This window comes from Elgaria multicarinata, chromosome 16 (genome assembly GCF_023053635.1).
Source record: "Elgaria multicarinata webbii isolate HBS135686 ecotype San Diego chromosome 16, rElgMul1.1.pri, whole genome shotgun sequence".
In the NCBI taxonomy this organism is placed as follows: domain Eukaryota; kingdom Metazoa; phylum Chordata; class Lepidosauria; order Squamata; family Anguidae; genus Elgaria; species Elgaria multicarinata.
The window spans coordinates 17,482,539-17,500,284 of NC_086186.1; the positions used below are offsets into that span (position 1 = coordinate 17,482,539).

At 48.9% G+C, this 17,746-nt stretch overlaps 1 protein-coding gene across 2 annotated transcripts; it reads left to right on the top strand.

Moving 5' to 3' along the window:
• Positions 1-10,895: 10,895 nt before the first annotated feature.
• On the top strand, positions 10,896-17,499 carry MEX3B (mex-3 RNA binding family member B). Of its 2 annotated transcripts, none has more exons than XM_063142398.1 (3): positions 10,896-10,933; positions 12,916-13,210; positions 14,444-17,499. In XM_063142398.1, the coding sequence occupies exons 1-3, from the start codon at positions 10,901-10,903 to the stop codon at positions 16,012-16,014; spliced, it is 1,899 nt and encodes a 632-aa protein (XP_062998468.1). In that variant the 5' UTR covers positions 10,896-10,900; the 3' UTR covers positions 16,015-17,499. The 2 variants fall into 2 exon arrangements, with proteins under 2 accessions (XP_062998468.1, XP_062998469.1); XM_063142399.1 differs by having other exon boundaries at positions 10,917-10,923; positions 12,909-13,210.
• The last annotated feature ends 247 nt before the right edge of the window (positions 17,500-17,746 follow it).

A 17,746-nucleotide genomic window follows, 5' to 3' on the forward strand; every position in this document is an offset into this window, starting at 1 on the left:
GTAAACAAACAAAAGAAAAGGGAGCACATGTCGAAGAGAGAGAGAGAGAGAGAGAGGTGGTGAAACGAAGTAGTGTGCTCTACATACACAACTTGTGACTAGGCAATTTCCAGTTATATAGCATGAATCACACACACCCCACCCTCCCTCTCAATGTTGCGGGCTTGGTCTCTGGAGATGATAGTCCAAGCTTTGAGAAGTGAAAAGTCAATGACAAAAGAGCTTTGGCATTTGATTCTGTTTGCCTTTGCAGAATAAACAATCTTACCAGCAGAGCCTCCCAAGAAGAGGGCAGCCTCTCTGCGCCTCTCTCTCTCTCTCTCTCTCTCTCTTTCTCTCTCTCTCTCTCTCTCTCTCTCTCTCTCTGTATTGACTCTGCTCCTGTGCCATTTGCAACAGCCTGCCTTGCAGAAATTAAACAGGTTAAACTTTCCCCATCACTTTTATTTCCAAGGTGGGAAGACCTTCACCGGGTTCATTTCTTTGTGCCGAGCTGCCTTTAAAGTCCCAGAGCTAGGTTTGGGCCTTTTGTCTTGTTTTTAAAAGGTAGCGACACATGTCAGACCACAGTTCTTTGTATTTATACGTGTTCAGATTTTGCAGGGTAAACATTCTAAAATCAAGTGATGTAAACACAACTCCAACAAGCTAGGGTTGGGTACAGAGCGAGAGAGAGGGCGGGGGGGGGGGGAGAGGAAGGAATGGGAGGCACGGAGGTGTGGATGCGGGGATGAAAGCTGCTCTCCTAAGCACATTTAGGCCCCATTCAGACAACATGCTAAACTAGGGTGACCATATTTGGGAAACCCAAAAAGAGGACACCTAGTGTGTGTGTGGGGAAGCAGCTTTCTGAGTCCTGCAGAAAGTACGTTATTCCCCCGCCACCTTAAAGAACCCGACTGGAGTGGAGGAGGGGAAAGGATTTCATTCTGCACCACCACCATCCACTCCAATGGGGGCCTTTTCTATAAGGTCCACGAATGACCCACTTTCCCCTTCAAGACCTCAATTGGAGCTCGGGGTGGGGGAATGATGTGCCTCAAGAAAGCATGTCATTCCCTCCTGCCATGCTAATGGCAGCCTTAAAGAGGAAGGTGTGTCATTCCAGGACATTATTGAAAATTATAGAAAATCCCCCCTGACACCATGGAAAGAACAAAAACCAGGACAAATCCGGGGAAATCCTGAAAGTTGGTCACCCTAGCTAAACCATGCTGCTTAATCACAAAATGGTTAAGGGAATGCAATGCATTCTGTTAACCATTTTGTGGTTAAGCAGCATGGTTTAGCGTGTTGTCTGAATGGGGCCTTACTGTGTGTCTGTGCATAAATTTCATGGAACGCAGTAGGACTTACTTCTGAGTAAACATGCTGAGGGTCGTCCTGTGCATGAACCAACAGAAATGGCCGATGAAGCTTTAATATCTGTAGCAGAGCATCCAAATTGGGGATGCAGATTTGGAGATTTCATTCTGGCCCTTTGAGGTTACCCACATGGCCCCACCCCTTTCCCCTGACCACCATTCATTTGGTGGTTTCCCCGCTTTTGTGCTGTCCCCTTTCCCATTCTAAAATATTGAAATAGCTTCCTTTATTTATTTATTTATTACATTTTTATACCGCTCAATAGCTGAAGCTCTCTGGGCGGTTCACAAAAATTAAAACCATAATAAAACAACCAACAGGTTAAAAGCACAAATACAAAATACAGTATAAAAAGCACAACCAGGATAAAACCACGCAGCAAAATTGATATAAGATTAAAATACAGAGTTAAAACAGTGAAATTTAAATTTAAGTTAAAATTAAGTGTTAAAATACTGAGTGAATAAACAGGTCTTCAGCTGGCGACGAAAGGAGTACAGTGTAGGCACCAGGCGGACCTCTCTGGGGAGCTCATTCCACAACCGGGGTGCCACAGCGGAGAAAGCCCTCCTCCTAGTACTGCAGTAAAAGCCTTACCAGCAGTGTTTTTGGCCTGGCCCCTTTTGAATTTGGTTCCACCCACATTTCGACAAAGAGTTTGTCTGAGAGAGAAAGAGAGAGAGAGAGAGGTCCAAATGACAATAGAGTAGTATAGGAACAGCAGAAGAAGTTGGGTGGGAAAAGTTCTAATGATGCAGAGTTTCAAGACAAGCTTCTGATCCTGGTTTCAAACTCTGGTCTGGAGCTAACCACGGTTAGCATAAATATTGGTGTGGTATCAGTGCACCATGGTTTACTCTGTAAAAGGATGGGGAATTTGTGTGCAAAAGGGGAGAAGCATGAGAGCCCATGATACGTACACCTGATTGTTCCACATCAGGGACCATTAGGAAAGGAATAGAAAATAAAATTGCCAGTATCATAATGCCCTTATAAAACTCCGTAGTGTTTTAACTTGGAATACAGTGTAGAGCTCTGGTCACCGCACACCCCAAAAGGATATTAATTGATCGGAGAAAGGGGCAGAAAAGGGAAAGTAAAATAATCAAAGGTCACATATGAAGAAATGTTACAACATTTGGGACTTTGTAGTTTAGGGGGGGAAAGGAGGGAGGGCAGATACGATAGAGATGTATAAAATGATGCATGGTGTGGAGAAAGTCGATAGGGAGGAGTTTTTCTCTCAATACTAGAACCCAGTGGGGTCATGCCATGAAGCTGAATGTGGTGGTGGTGAGACAGATGAAAGGAAGTACTTTTTCAGTCTGCAGATAGTTAAAACTCTGGGATCTGCTTCCAGAAGGTGTAGGGATGGCCACCAGTGAGGGAGGAAGCAGCAGCCAGGCACCTCTCCATCGTGCCTGGGTCCAGCTCCAGCTGAGAGCCCCCTCCCTCCTGCTACCAACTGTCTCTGGAGAGGCCACCAGTGAGGGAGGAAGCAGCAGCCAGGCCCCTCTCCATCGTGCCTGGGTCCAGCTCCAGCTGAGAGCCCCCTCCCTCCTGCCACCAACTGTCTCTGCAGAGGCCACCAGTGAGGGAGGAAGCAGCAGCCAGGCCCCTCTCCATCGTGCCTGGGTCCAGCTCCAGCTGAGAGCCCCCTCCCTCCTGCCACCAACTGTCTCTGCAGAGGCCACCAGTGAGGGAGGAAGCAGCAGCCAGGCCCCTCTCCATCGTGCCTGGGTCCAGCTCCAGCTGAGAGCCCCCTCCCTCCTGCTACCAACTGTCTCTGGAGAGGCCACCAGTGAGGGAGGAAGCAGCAGCCAGGCCCCTCTCCATCGTGCCTGGGTCCAGCTCCAGCTGAGAGCCCCTTCCCTCCTGCTGTCACCTGTCTCTGCAGAGGCCACCAGTGAGGGAGGAAGCAGCAGCCAGGCACCTCTCCACCGTGCCTGGGTCCAGCTCCAGCTGAGAGCCCCCTCCCTCCTGCTGTCAACTGCAACTGCTGAACTTTGCAACTAAGATTGTAGTGCCTGAATTTGCTTTCCTTTTTCCCCTCCGCCTCCTCCCTCCCAATCCCCTTTCCTTTTGTGTCATGTCTTTTAGATTGTAAGCCTGTGGGCAGGGACTGTCTTAAGAAATACTTTTGTAAGCTGCCGTGAGAGCCTTTTTTGGCTGAATGGCGGCATAAAAATCCTTAAATAAATAAATAAATAAAAGGCAGCTAGACAGATTCACGGAGAACTATTATTATTATTATTATTATTATTATTATTATTATTATTATTTATATAGCACCATCAATGTACATGGTGCTGTACAGAGTAAAACAGTAAATAGCAAGACCCTGCTGCAGCTCTCAATGGCTACTTAGACGTGATGGCTAAATGTTACTTCCAGTATCAGCAGCAGTACATAAATTGCTGGAGAACATATGTGAGAGGGTGCTGTTGCACTCATGTCCTGCTTGAGTGCAACAGGCATCTGGTTAGCCACTGTGGGCTAGATAGTCTTTTGGTCCAATTCGGAATAGACTGGGAATGTTATGAATGCACCAGGCTGAATGCCGTTACGTAAGGGAGATTTCACTGTATCCTACTTCAGATTTCCCCCTGACCTACAATGCAAGGTGAAGGGGGAGAAATGCCCCCCCCCTCGCAAAGGTTCCTCATGTGATCTAACCATAATTGGGGCCTACAGTTACAGAAACATACTCAGCATTATAATTTATTTCTGGCTTTGCATTCGAAACTCGGATCATGTGAAATATGTTCCTGTTTATATTACGTCTTGGCCAGCGCAACCCTTTCCTCTGTCAAGTGCCATGCCAGGAGGAGATCCTAAACGCTTCAGCAGGCTGGTGCCGTGTCATTAACTGCCACCTTCAGCAGCTCCGATGGGCCCATTTCATTCTGATGCGTGGACAAGCAAAATGCACTCTGAATATGTTCAGGGGCCTTCTCATCTACTCTTCCAACCAGATTTGGACTAGACTTCCCTTCGAACAGAGGATGCCTTCAAACGGAACAGTGTCCTCTGATGGTCCTTCAAACAGAGGACCATCCTCTACGAAGTAGGACATGGGGCCACCCTATTTGAGAAGGACAAAGTGCACAGCTTGGGGGTCCCCCAGAACTTTGCACCGTCTGTGGCAGCACAGGCATCAGGTGTTGTTGTTTAATAGGTCAGGCTAGTATGCCACCTGCACCCGCTCTAGAGAAAGTGGAACTTGCCTCAGGCTAGACTACTGTAGTGCGCTCTGTGTGGGGCTGCCCTTGAAAATGACTTGGAAACTGCAGCTGGTCAGAACATACAAGAGTGATACTGGACCAGTTGCATTGTGTGCCAGTGCATGTCTGGGCCCAATTCAAAGTACTGCTTTTGACCCTTTAAAACTCTAAAATTCTGTGGATTGGTATCAACTGATGATGTAAGTTGGAAACCCTCAACTTCATAATACACCATAATAACTGGAGATGTCTTTTTATTCCATTGAAAAGTTTTAAAATCGATGAATCTAACCAATTAAAGGTTGCAGCCCTCATTCCAGCCATTCCACAATGTTGTTTCCGTTTCGTTTTAATGGAATTCTACTCAAACACACCTATATAGAACAAAGGACAAAGTTAAGTGCATTTATGACCCATTAGCTTAAATGAGAGAGTTAAACCTGCATTCTGAATGTTTGCCATGGAAGTCAATAGGATTACAAGTATTTAGCTTTGGCTAGTTTATGTCCACAGTGTGTGTGTGTGTGTGTGTGTGTGTGTGTGTGTGTGTGTGTGTGATGTGAGTGGATTAAGTGTTGTGGGCTTACAAGGTATATGTGTTTTTGGAACTAGTCAAACTTTTTAAGCCACTTGGCTGATCATTAATGGATAGCAAGCAGGCAATTAGCTTCTCAGAAGTCAATTTCAGGAAATTGTGTGAAACAAACTGGAAAATTGACTGGGTAATTTACAAAAAGCAAGACATTTCACACACACACACACCCAATATATATAATACATATACTGTACACACCTACTGTGGAAACAACAACAGCAGCAGCACATGGTAAAGCAATATTAAAGGACTATTTTAAAGGCTGTCTATTACAAAGGCTAGCTTTGATCTGAGAGCAGCTAACACTTTTTCGAGTTTCTCTGCATGAACATTAACATATCTAATAGGGAGAAATGACCAAAGGTTTTGTTAAGGTGATTTCCAAACTCAGCTCCCACTGCTAGGACTGTTGTTTGCTAGCTCCGAGCAAGGTTGTGTGGGTACTTTTGCAAAAAAAACCTGCCTGCTGTGTTTGCTGCACATTTGAATTGAAGATTTGGAACATGTGTATTTAGGAAGGGCTTTGCCAAACTGCTTCATTTTCTGCTCTCTGGGATTTATTGCTTTGGAGTGGGATCGCATTGGACTAAATGCAGGGAAGCGTTGGGGATCAGACAGGGTCAAGTAGGAGTGCAGGCAAAGGAACTGGGCCAGAGGTGGGCAACTTGTGGCCTGCTAAATGTTGTTGGACAGCAACTGGCTATGCTGGCTAGTATTGATGGGATGTTCTGTACCCCTGCTGTGTCATCTAACACCTTACTTCTGCCCACCACCCTCTGCCTCTGCCGCCTGAGTCGGCCATCTCAGTTTGCCTAATAGTAGGGCCGGCCCTGTGAATAATATATTGTGTTTGGGGAGGGGGACTTGAGACTAGGAGCTATGCTGGAGGCTGGGTGAGGGAGCCTTCAGGGACCAGATTTAGCTCTACGACCTCCTGCAGATTCTCCTGCTCTAGTCCAGCAATGGAAACACTTTAGCTGCTTCTGCTGGTTCGGGTGCCGGCATCTGCCAGTTGACTGTCCATCATTTCTATGTCGCTCTTGTGACTATGAATTTCCACTTATTGCTTCAAAAGGCAGGGAGTGAGGGGAGGACATTTGCCAAGAGCTGAAATTGCTAAAAGCATAAGTCACCCTCCTTTCTCTATAAGGAAACCAGTTAGGTGGTTTTTTTTTAAAGCATATACAGAATTTTCAGGTACACAAAACAGAGTGGCTTTTTGAGAAAAGAAAACTTACTGTAGAATTTCCCCAAATCAGCCAGCCAAAGGGGGAAGGCGAAGTGCGCCAACCTGTCTGTCTAAGCTGATGAGATGGTCCTTTTTAAGAAAGCAGCGGATTGGGACCTCGTAAAACATGGCAACAGCCTGAGCAAATAGCAATAGGTTGCAACTACCACAAACAGTTACCTGCAACTGTGTTATGCTTGCATATGCAGGCAATGGAACAAATACAGTTCCTTCGCTGTAAGAGGTGATGCTAGAAATCTATGGTTTAGCCATTCATTTTCTTAAAGTAAGAGGGGTGGGGACCAAGCTAGTACACCAGTAGCAGTGGCAAGAAAATACTGCTATGTCAGTTGCCGTGATGGTGGTGGTGGTGGTGGTGGTGATGGTGATGGTGGGAAACAGATTTGCACTGCAGTTGAAGAATGAGCTCTGGAGTTGAAATGGATCCAACCCTGGAGAATCGCAAATGGAGTCAGGAGGCTGCCTTTTACAGAATTTGGGTGCAATCCTATCGAGGCTTCTGAGATTCCTATGGCTCCCACCCATCTTGGCCGTTTTCCTAGAGTGCCTCATCCATGGAAGAGACTCATCGTTTGTGTAGTACATTTCAAAATGATTCACATGCATTATCTTAGTCATTATTATAGCAGCCCTCTATCATTGGCCATTAGTATTATCATCACCCCTGTATTGCAGATTGAGTCAGAGAGAACTGTGGCTTAAGGTCACTCACAGTGCAATCCTATACATATCGATTCAGAAGTAAGTCCCATTGAGTTCCTAGGTAAATATGTCTAAGATTGCAGTATTCGTGAATTCTGGCCTGGATGAGTGTTGAAGCAGGACCTTAGCTAGTCACACTGTTACTAGCCATTTTGGAACACCAGTTCCCAAGATTTTTTTTTAAATTCCTTCACCAGCAAGGAAGAAGTTCCTTGCATTGCCAAGTAAATGTCCACACCCTCATAAACCAGCCAGTTTGGAAGAACATAACAAGCTGCCTTAGACTGAGTCAACCCTTGGTCCAGCTAGCCCAACACTGACTGGCAACAGGTTTCCAGAGCTTCATGTAGGAATTTTTCCAGATCCATCTGGAGATGCCGGGATTCAAACCTGGGACCTTCTGAATGCAAAGCAGATGCTCTACCACTGTGCGATGGTCCTTTGTAATTTGCCACAGTCTTTTCCTAGTCTAATGGCAACCCTCTTTATTCACAAGTAAGTATCTTGGATTTCAGGTTAGTAGTAGGGGGAAAAATCAATGTTCAGATAGAGCTCAAAGCATTTTTCACTATAGGGGTCAGGAGTGTCACTCCTATATTGCAGAAGAGGAAAGACAGTGCAATGATGCATGTGGTGTGTGTGTGTGTGTGTGTGTGTGTGTGTGTGTGTGTGTGTATATATATATATATATATATATATAGAGAGAGAGAGAGAGAGAGAGAGAGAGAGAGAGAGAGATTGGCTCTCACAACATCTTGTTTTAAAAGCAGCCCCATGGTGCCCTGATCTAAATTGCCCCTGTCCCTGAAATGTTAGCTGTGGACGGAGAAGCACAAAGACATTTGTATTGTGCCTGTATAGTCTCCTCTCTGAGGCGAATTGCAATTGTGTGCATGTGTATGCAAGATTAACGAAATTATGCATGTTGCAGAGAGGGACATGTTTCTCCCTCTCTCATAATACTAGAATCCATGAAGCTGATTGGTGAGGGATTCAGCATAGATAAAAGGAGGACTTCTTCACACAACACATAGGTAAACTATGGAATTCACTACCCCAAGATGTGGTGATGGTCACCAATTTGGATGGTTTTAAAATGGGGCTGGATAAATTCCTGGAGGAGAAGGCTATCAATGGCTACTAGTCCTGATGGCTATATGCTACCTCTAGTCTCAGAGGCAGTAAGCCTATATACACCAGTTGCTGGGGAACATGGGTGGGAAGGTGCTGTTGCACTTATGTCCTGCTTGTGGGTTTCTCGTGGGCAGCTGGTTGGCCACTGTGTGAACAGAATTCTGGAGTAGATGGACCCTTGGTCTGTTCCAGCATGACTCTTGTTATGTTCTTAAGCCTTGGATCAGGACCATGGCATGGTGTGAGAGCGGGGAGGGTAGACTGGCCCTTCTGCAGTGCTACTTCCCCAGTCCACTTCATGGCTCCATGGGGGTGCTTTTAGCAAAAGACAACAGGAGAGAGAATAACAGATCTCCCATATCACATGGCCCAAGAGACAGTATCTTCCTTAGGGGTTATGCTAAAAGTGATGTTTGAAGCTGAGACTTGACTATTTTTATTGATTTCTTACAGTTGCGCCCCACCTTTCCCCATGGAACTCAAGTCACAATAGATGGCTCAACAGCCCAGTGAGGCAGGCTAGTCTGAGAGATCATGAACGGCCCAGGGTCACCTAATCAGCATCTCCCTAGTCCTAGTCTTCTCACCCTAACCACTAAATTATATGGTGCCATAGTTTAGGTGATTAGCCCATCAATTTCAGGAGATGTCCAGGGGTGGATTCCCCACACCTTTATATATGGAATCCCTCCATCAAACTTTTTAGGATGATGATGATGATGATAATTCATTTCTTCATTGGGCTTTTAAACAGTAAGCTTACTGGCATACGAGCTAGTATCATCAGGGCTGGCGCTGCCATAGAGGCAGCTCAGGCGGCGGCCTAGAGTGCCAAAGTAAGGGGGGCGCCAAACGGCATGTCTGGAAGCCGCTCTTCCACAGTGGCTCTGAGAGGGCGGCTTCCGGGCACTCCATTCCGAAGCCACCTGCCCCCCCCCCAACCCCAGTGTCCTGGCTTCGAAGCCAGGACGCTGGGGCGGGGGCGGCTTCGGAACGGCGTGCCCGGCTGGAAGCCGCACACCTGCCTAGGGCGCAAAATAGTCTGGCACCGGCCCTGAGCATCATTGCCTGCTTTAAACTCATTTTATTTAGGTTTATTGTTTTAGTCTAGAAATTAAATTTTATTGCCTCTTTTAAATATATTAGCTGCTGGGAGGTGCCTCTAGATCAATACACAGCATATGCATTTTTAAAAAATGCACACATTGATGCTATTACTAGCTCAAAATGCCAGTAAAGGGAGAAAGTTTCTTTAAAGAAAGGGGCGGGACGTGTGTGTGGGGTCCTTCTCCATGATCCATCTGTAAGAGCAGCATATTGGGCATGTACAAAAGAGGGTGTGCTTCATAGTGGCACCTTGACCCTGGAATGCATTTCATTGTTGCTTAATGTTTTATGTTGTTTTCAACTGTATTGTAGATTCAACATTTTATGTATACCACCTTGTGAGATCCATTTTAGAAGCTGGGGGGGAGGGGGATGAAGGCATTGCTGATACATTCTTAAAAATAGAACGTACATGCCATCTGCATTTTTTTTTAAAAAAATAAGGAAATAAATAGGTGCCTTATTTAATCAGACAGCAATGTATTTTGAACATATAAAATGCGTGTGCTTATAAAAAAGCACCTATTTGTTTCATTATTATTATATTATTATTATTTAAAAACACCAATCACTAATCAGACTAATGATTAATTAAGCATACAACCCTGATTGTGTTTTTTTAAGGCCACTAATGAATGGCTTCTTATCTGTTCCATCCTATGGAATTGTGAAGACCTTTCTTTTTCTTTGGTTGCTCCCTTTACTGCTTTTATTGGATCGCGTCACTCCGCAATTGATCTTAATGGCGGTTGTATCTGGGCGAGGTTATGTTCGTTTGAAACTTGACCTGCATTTTAAGGAGGATATTGAATGCTGTTTTAAATCTGTGCTTTTACGGTTGTGCTTTTATAATTGTCTGGCCATCGGCTGCCTTAAACTGTCAGGGGGGGAAGGATTTAAATTTGTACAGCAGAGAAAAATAAAATAAATAAATAAAAGGGGCGCTGTAGCTTTGCGCAAAAGTAAATCTTCGCAAGTAGAAGAGACTTAAGCAGGTTTCCCGATTTTAATCAATCCATAAATGTGCCTCATCCATCAGATGGCTTTTTTCTCTCCGCTCTGTGGCTCTTTTCTGAGCGCTGCATCCTTTGTCTTAGCCATGCTACAAGGCGTCCCTGAGAGCCCGCCTCTGACTCTGTTTAAGGGCGGCTCCTCCTCCTCCTCTCCAGCCCAAAGTGCACGTGGCTCGCGGAGGCGGAGCCAGACCCTCTCTACGAGAAGAAGCCACGCCCCCCTCCGCAAGCGGCTTGAATGGAAAGCAGCGCGCATCGTTTTCCCACCCCGTAACCCTTTAAACTGTGGAAGAGGGGTGGCGCGCAGTGTGCGCATGCCAGGGGAAAAGAGCGAGAGCGAGGAAAAAAAAAAAAAAAAACCACCCTCGGCGGAGCGCAGGCGCAGAATTAGGGGGCTTTTCCAATCAGGCACCGGCGAGATGTGGTCCGCCCTCGGCTTCAGTGGTTCGATTCCCGGCGCAGCCGATCTGGAGACCTTTGCTGATTAGCAACAAAGAAACGCTCGCCAGAAATGACGAGTCAGGAGGCTTTCAGGTTGCAAACGGTTTTTATTTCTTGTTTTACACACACACACGCGCGCGCGCGGCCCAAGGAATAAAGAGCTGTGTGCATTGGCGACAGTGCTATTTGCTTGGAGAGGGCGATGAAGCCGAGTTTCCCAGCATCGGGGCACGGCTGATACCGCGGTTTCGTCTCTCCCGCCCCACACCTCTTCCTTGGTGTGTCTGCATGTGGCCACACGGGTTTTTTCTTGCCTTGCATCGTAAAGGCGTAATCTGGCTGGCTGGGGAGTGCTGGGAGTTGTAGGACTTGTTCCCGCCTAAACAACGTATAGGATCGCGCCCTAAGTTTTGCAAAGAAAAAGAAAGAAAGAATGAAAGAGAAAGGCTTCCCAAGGCGAAGCTGTCTCCGGATCTGTAGAAGCCAAGCCGCCCTGACCTATAAACCTTCGTCACCTTACTCCCCAGTTGGGAGAGCATGGCCATGATGGGCTAGGGAAGGGGAAGAAAGAAGCGTTCTCGTTCCCTCTGCACATGCTCAGAGGTTCTTGCTCACCCCCAGTTAAAAAATAAAGTTAGGCGTGTGAGGCGGGGTGTTTGGATGGGAGGGACGGTGCCTCAACAGAAATGACACCCCGGTCTGTACCGCACTTCAGACTCCCCCGTTTTCACCCACCCACCCACCCCCAGAAGTGTGCACCTTTCCCAGCCGCGCACTCAATTCAAGTCACACCCTGCCCGCCTCCCTCCGCCTCTGTTGTCACCGAGGCCGTGCGGGGCTCCTTGGAAGGCAGGGCTCTCCTCACCCGTCAATACCTAGTATTGATCTCCCCCCGCCCTCATTTGGGGGGCGGGGCGGGGAAGGAGGTTGGGGCGTGACAGCTGCCTTGTTAGGGGAAAGGGAACAAAGGGAAGCAATCTCCCCCTCCCGCCTTCTTCCCCAGTTGGGGGGGGGGGGAAAGGGGGGTTAAAAATGGAAAGCGGGGGTCTTTGGCAAAAAAGGAGGTAGGGGAAAAAATGAAAGGGGGTTGAAAAATGCCCGAGTGACTCTTAGGTAGAAGAAAACAGACAGGAGCAGGACTCGCTTGCTTGCTTGCGCTCTGCTCCGGATCCTTTTGTATTGTTCTGCATTAGACAACAAAGAAACGAGCCTTGCCTTGGCAGGGGTGTGGCTGAGCCGCCTCCAGCCCGCCCCCGGTCCCGAAATCCGCCAATGGGCGCGCGCAGCGGCCCTGGAGGCGGCGGCTCCTCGCTCGCTCTCGTCGGCTCGGGGCCGCTGACGCTGCGGCGCTCTGATTCCTCCCCTCCCCCGTTGCCCAGCGCTTGTCTGGCTGCAGCAGAAGCTCAGACAGAAAAGAGGAGGAGGAGAAAGCGAGAGGGAAGGGGAGGGAGGAGGAGGAGGAGAGAGGGAGGGGGGAGGAAGAAAAGAAAGCGGGGGGAGCCGAGAAAGAAAAATCGCTCCGTGAGTGGAGGCTGGGAGGGGCTCCTTAAAGAAACGCTGCCATCGCCTGGCATTCTGGCCAGCACAAGAACTCAAGGGGGGGAGGAAAAAAAAGGCATCGGAGCGCTGCTCTCCAGTCGCTGCACGCCCCCCCCCCAGCAACCCCACATTCTCTCCTCCTCCCCCCCCGGCAAGCCAGGAAAAAAAAAAGCTGGGGGGGAGTCGTGGGTTTTTTTCTTGGAAAGCATCTTCTCAACCGGATTGCACTGAAAAGCAAGGGGATTTTCTGTTTTTTTTTGGAAACCAAACGGCACAAGGAAACTACAACATACTCTCTTTTCTTTTCTTTTTTGTAGGGGTGGGGGTGGGGGTGGGTTGAGTGGAAATTATGTTGTTGTTGTTCTAAGCCAGCATCCAGGATTTGCTTCCCGGGCTCTCCGATCGCTCGTGCCTCCGTTTCCTCCTCTGCTGCCGCTGCCCATCTGCCTTAGCTTCTTCCTTTGTGTCTGATTTTTTTTTTTTGGCTCCCCCCCTCCTCGCCGCCGCCGCCGCCGCCGCCGCCACTGATCCGAGTGCAGGAAGGAGAGGAAGAGGAGGACGCGATCCTACACATCCACCCGGACTATGCCTAGCTCGCTGTTTGCCGACATGGAGAGGAATGGGAGCGGAGGAGGCGGCGGCGGCGGAGGCGGAGGCGGCGAAACCCTGGATGACCAAAGAGCTCTTCAGATCGCATTGGACCAGCTCTCCCTGCTGGGCTTGGACAACGACGAGACGGGCTCCCTGTACGACAACGAGCCGCGCAAAAAGAGCGTGAACATGACCGAGTGCGTCCCCGTGCCCAGCTCGGAGCATGTCGCCGAGATCGTGGGCAGGCAAGGTGGGCAGCGCCTCCTCGGCTTTTGTGCGCTTTATGAGTGGGTCTCTGCAGTGGAAGAAGCGAAGGGTTAGGTTCTCTCTCTCCCCCCTCGCCCCTCACCCCCCCCTCGCCCCGCCACCCCCAACTCCACGCTATCTGCTTTCTGGGTGTTTTTTTTGGGGGGGGTTTTGTTGTCGTCTGAAGATGCCAACACGACTCTCCCCTCCACCCCACCCCACGAACTGCAGGGTTATGGTGGCCAACCTGGCTGCCTCTTCTCATCTCGCCCCCCTCCCCTCCCCTCCCCTCCCCACGACGCTAGACAAAGAAAGTGAATCAGGAAAGAGGCGGTGGGAACGCATTGTGCATCCGTGAGACAGCCAGATGTGTTTATGCCTCACCTAGCAGCACCCTTTGCGTTTCGAGATATATAATGTGGGGGGAGGATGCAGTTGGAGATGGGGCACAACACTCAGACAGTGTGTGCCTTTATGGCTGTTTTTCAATAGAACTCCAGGGGTGTTTCCTTAGCAGGCAGGGCGAGGAGGTGAGGTTAACCACGGGATTGGGTTCACAGCATCCGCATTACGAACCCGGTGCGCGCCTTGGCTGGCCGCTCCTTTGTTAAGATTTATTGGTGTAGATACATATACTTGTGTATTTCTCGCCGGCAGGCTTGCTTTTTTAAAAAACAAAACCCTCCCCCTTCTTTATTTCTTCTTCTTTTTCTCCCAATGGAATGTCTGCAGCACGAGTGTGTGTGTGTGTGTGTGTGTGTGTGTGTATATATATATAGGGGGCGTTGCATATCTGGGTTGCCCACTAGCCATGGATGCAATGTGGCATTGCGCCGTGTGGTTTCGGTGTTGCCTTTTTGTTGTTGTCGCTGCCGGTCTTTTTGCATTGTTGGTTTTCTCTCCTCCGCGCCCCCCTCCCCTCCCCTCCCCTCCCTTATGATCTGTACCCAACCGATCCCTTGCAACGTTTTGGGCCAATGGGAATATTACTTGGCTCAGGAGGTGGGGGGGGGGGAAGAGAGGGGCGTGTGTGTATGTGGCAAAGGCTGGCTTTATTATTGTTTTCTGATGGTACTGTAAGTGGAACTCAAGGGGGGGGGGATGCAGTGGAGAAAATGTTGGACGGGTGACAGGTTGTTTTGTTTCTCTTCCTCTGTTGCACCCAAAAAGCGGGAGGTGTAATCGGCTCTTTTCTCTCCCTCCCCCTCCCTCGTTCTCTCCTCCCTCCCCCGTGCAGGTTGTAAAATCAAAGCGCTGCGGGCAAAAACCAACACCTACATCAAGACCCCGGTCCGCGGTGAAGAGCCGCTGTTCGTGGTAACGGGCCGGAAGGAAGATGTCGCCATGGCCCGGCGGGAGATCATTTCGGCGGCGGAGCACTTCTCCATGATCCGCGCCTCCCGGAACAAAAACACCGTTTTGAACGGCACGGTGCCCAGCCCGCCGAACCTCCCGGGCCAGACCACCATCCAAGTGCGGGTGCCTTACCGGGTGGTGGGCCTGGTGGTGGGGCCCAAGGGGGCCACCATCAAGCGCATCCAGCAGCAAACGCACACCTACATCGTCACGCCCAGCCGCGACAAAGAGCCCGTCTTCGAAGTGACCGGCATGCCGGAGAACGTGGACCGCGCCCGCGAGGAGATCGAGGCCCACATCGCCATGCGCACGGGCGGCATCATCGAGCTGACCGACGACAACGACTTCCACGCCAACGGCACCGACGTGGGCTTCGAGCTGGGGGGCGGCGCCGGCAGCCTCTGGAGCAAACCCACGCCGCCTCCGCCGCCGCCTCCCCCGCCGCCGCCGCCGCCTCCGCCGCCCCCGCCGCCCGCCTCCAGCATCCCGCCGACGCCGGGCCGCAAGCCCTTCTGCAGCTACCGCAACGACAGCTCCAGCTCGCTGGGCAGCGCTTCCACGGACTCCTACTTCGGCAGCGGCGGCGGCGGCGGCAGCGCCCGCCTGGCCGACTACAGCCCGCCCAGCCCGGCGCTGAGCTTCACCCACCACAACGGCAACAACAACAACAACGGCTATGGCGTCTACGGCGGCGGCGGCGGCGAGGTGCTCTCCTCGCCCGACTGCTGCGCCTCCGAGCTGCCGCCCTTCGATTCCCCGCCGGGCTTCGACTTGGCCCCGGCGCCGCCGCCGCCGCCGCCCGGCGCGCCCCTCCTCTGGTCGCAGTTCGAGCGCGGCCCGGCGTCGCCCAGCGCCGCCGCCTTCCCCGGGGGCGCGGCGCCCCCCAACGCCAACCTGGCCTTGTTGGTGAGCGGGAGCGGGCCGAGGCGGGGCGCTGCGCCGCCTCCTGCGCCGCCCGCTCCTCCTCCTCCGCCGCCGCCGCCGACGCGCCTTTCCCCGCCCCTGCACGGAGGCGGGGCGCTGCCTGGCGAGGCGCATCCGCTGGCGCGCCGGGTGCGCAGCGACCCCGGAGGCCGCCTGATCGCCGCCGCCGTGGCTGCTGCTGCCGCCGCCGCCGCCGCCGCCTCTTCCTCCTCCTGCTCCTCCTCCTCCTACCCGCTCTACGCCAACGGGCTGAGCTGCCACTTGCCCGGCTTGCCGTCCGACTCCTCGGCCTCCTCGTCGTCGTCGTCCAGCTCTTCCTCCAGCTCGTCTTGCTCTTCATCCGGCATGAGGAGGAAAGGCAGCCGCGACTGCTCCGTCTGCTTCGAGAGCGAGGTGATCGCGGCGCTGGTGCCCTGCGGCCACAACCTCTTCTGCATGGAGTGCGCCAACCGCATCTGCGAGAAGACGGAGCCCCAGTGCCCCGTGTGCCACAGCGCCGTCACTCAGGCCATCCGCATCTTTTCCTAGAAAGGGACACGCGAGCGCGCAACGCGCACGTCGGAACGCGGCGACCCCCTCCTCCTCCTCCTCCATCTCCTCCTCCTCGGTCTTCTAATTGCGCATATATATCAATATATAGATACTACCCACCTTGGGCTTTTAAAGCTGCAGTATCCGCACATCCCAATACAAGACATAACAAAAGAGGGACCAGACATTTTGCAGGATGGTGATTACCATCTTGGTTTTTCTTTCAAAGGTTTTATTTTTATTTTTTTATTTTGCATTGAGTGTACTGTAGCCTAGGATGGGTTAAGGGGGATATTTGTAACATCTGGTGCATGCTATAAATATTAAGGAACGACGTTCTAGTAATAGACTAGTTTTTACACTTTCTCTTAAGGCCAAGCTTCCAAATACTTTCTCTCTCTCTCTCTCCTTTCCTCTCTCTCTTATCTTTCTCTTTTCTAAATTAAAAGTAGGAAATGCATAATGCATATGGATTATGATGGCGTGTGAACAGTTAGTATAACGTGCTGGTAGTTGCTAGATTGCTTATTGAGAAATAAATCTATGGATGGAATACTTTTCTTGAATGTTCTTGAAAGGGCAAGATTTTTTCCTGTGAAAAAGAAATTAATAATAATAATCTTATGATACTGCAGCTTTATCAAAGAAAAAAAAAGGAAACTGTAACATATCTCTTATATATATTAAAACGTTTAAAGGTTTTAAAGATAAATTGCATTAATACAGATTGAAGTATTTTATTCTTTTTTGACTTGAAAAATTATATTTCATATTGCAAAGATGTTTACAAGTATTTTAATTTAAGTTCAGTGAACTTTTTTGTAGCTGGGTTAAAACTTTTTTATTTTTTAGTATGGCCTTATGGCAAAGAACACTGTATTATTTTACTATCACACAATTGTGAATGGAATTGCAAAACCATAAATGTGTAATACTTTGAACAGTATTCTGTTGGGATGGAGATTTTTTATAGGTTCAGAAAAAAAATCTTTTAAATCTGCTTCACCCAGCATATTTTCTATTCAGTGATATGAAGCATATTTTATTCTATATTATTACAAAAAATGGAAGCGTTTAAGCATACGTCAAAAGGAACAGTTGATGCTTTCTAACATTTGTATAAATAGAATTCAGTGGAAATTACAAAAAAATTCTGTTGCACCACTATAGTTTAGTATTTCTATTTTAATACATTTGTTTACCACTTGTTTATGTATATGTAGGTGATGTTACTTGATCTTAAATGTACTTTACTGAGCAAAGTTTAAAAACAAAGTATATTTTATTTTATGATAAAGGGCCTTTAACCTCATGGTCAAATACTAATATTATATTTGCTGAGACAAGATTTGAAATTGTATCAAGAGTTTTATTTTTCTGACATTTAAAGTTCTACATAATAAAGGTAAAACTTACGTAATGGTGCTACTTCATGTTTTTTTAAGCATTTCTATATAAATAAAATATTACAGAAAAGCAGCTGGTGTGATGATTAGATTTTGGTGTTTTGTTTCCTTGATGTTTTGTTTTCCCATTTGTGATGGCAAAATGCAGTGTCTCTATAATCTGTGATTGTCGCTGTTCTGAAAGCTTTTAAGGGCTGTTTCACACATTGTATGCTGGTCAGGGAGTGTTCGCAAGACCTGCTCCTCTGACAAGTCTCATTTATTTATTTAATAAGCATTAAGCATTCCACTCAAGAGTTATCAGTGTGCTCCTAAAAATGTGC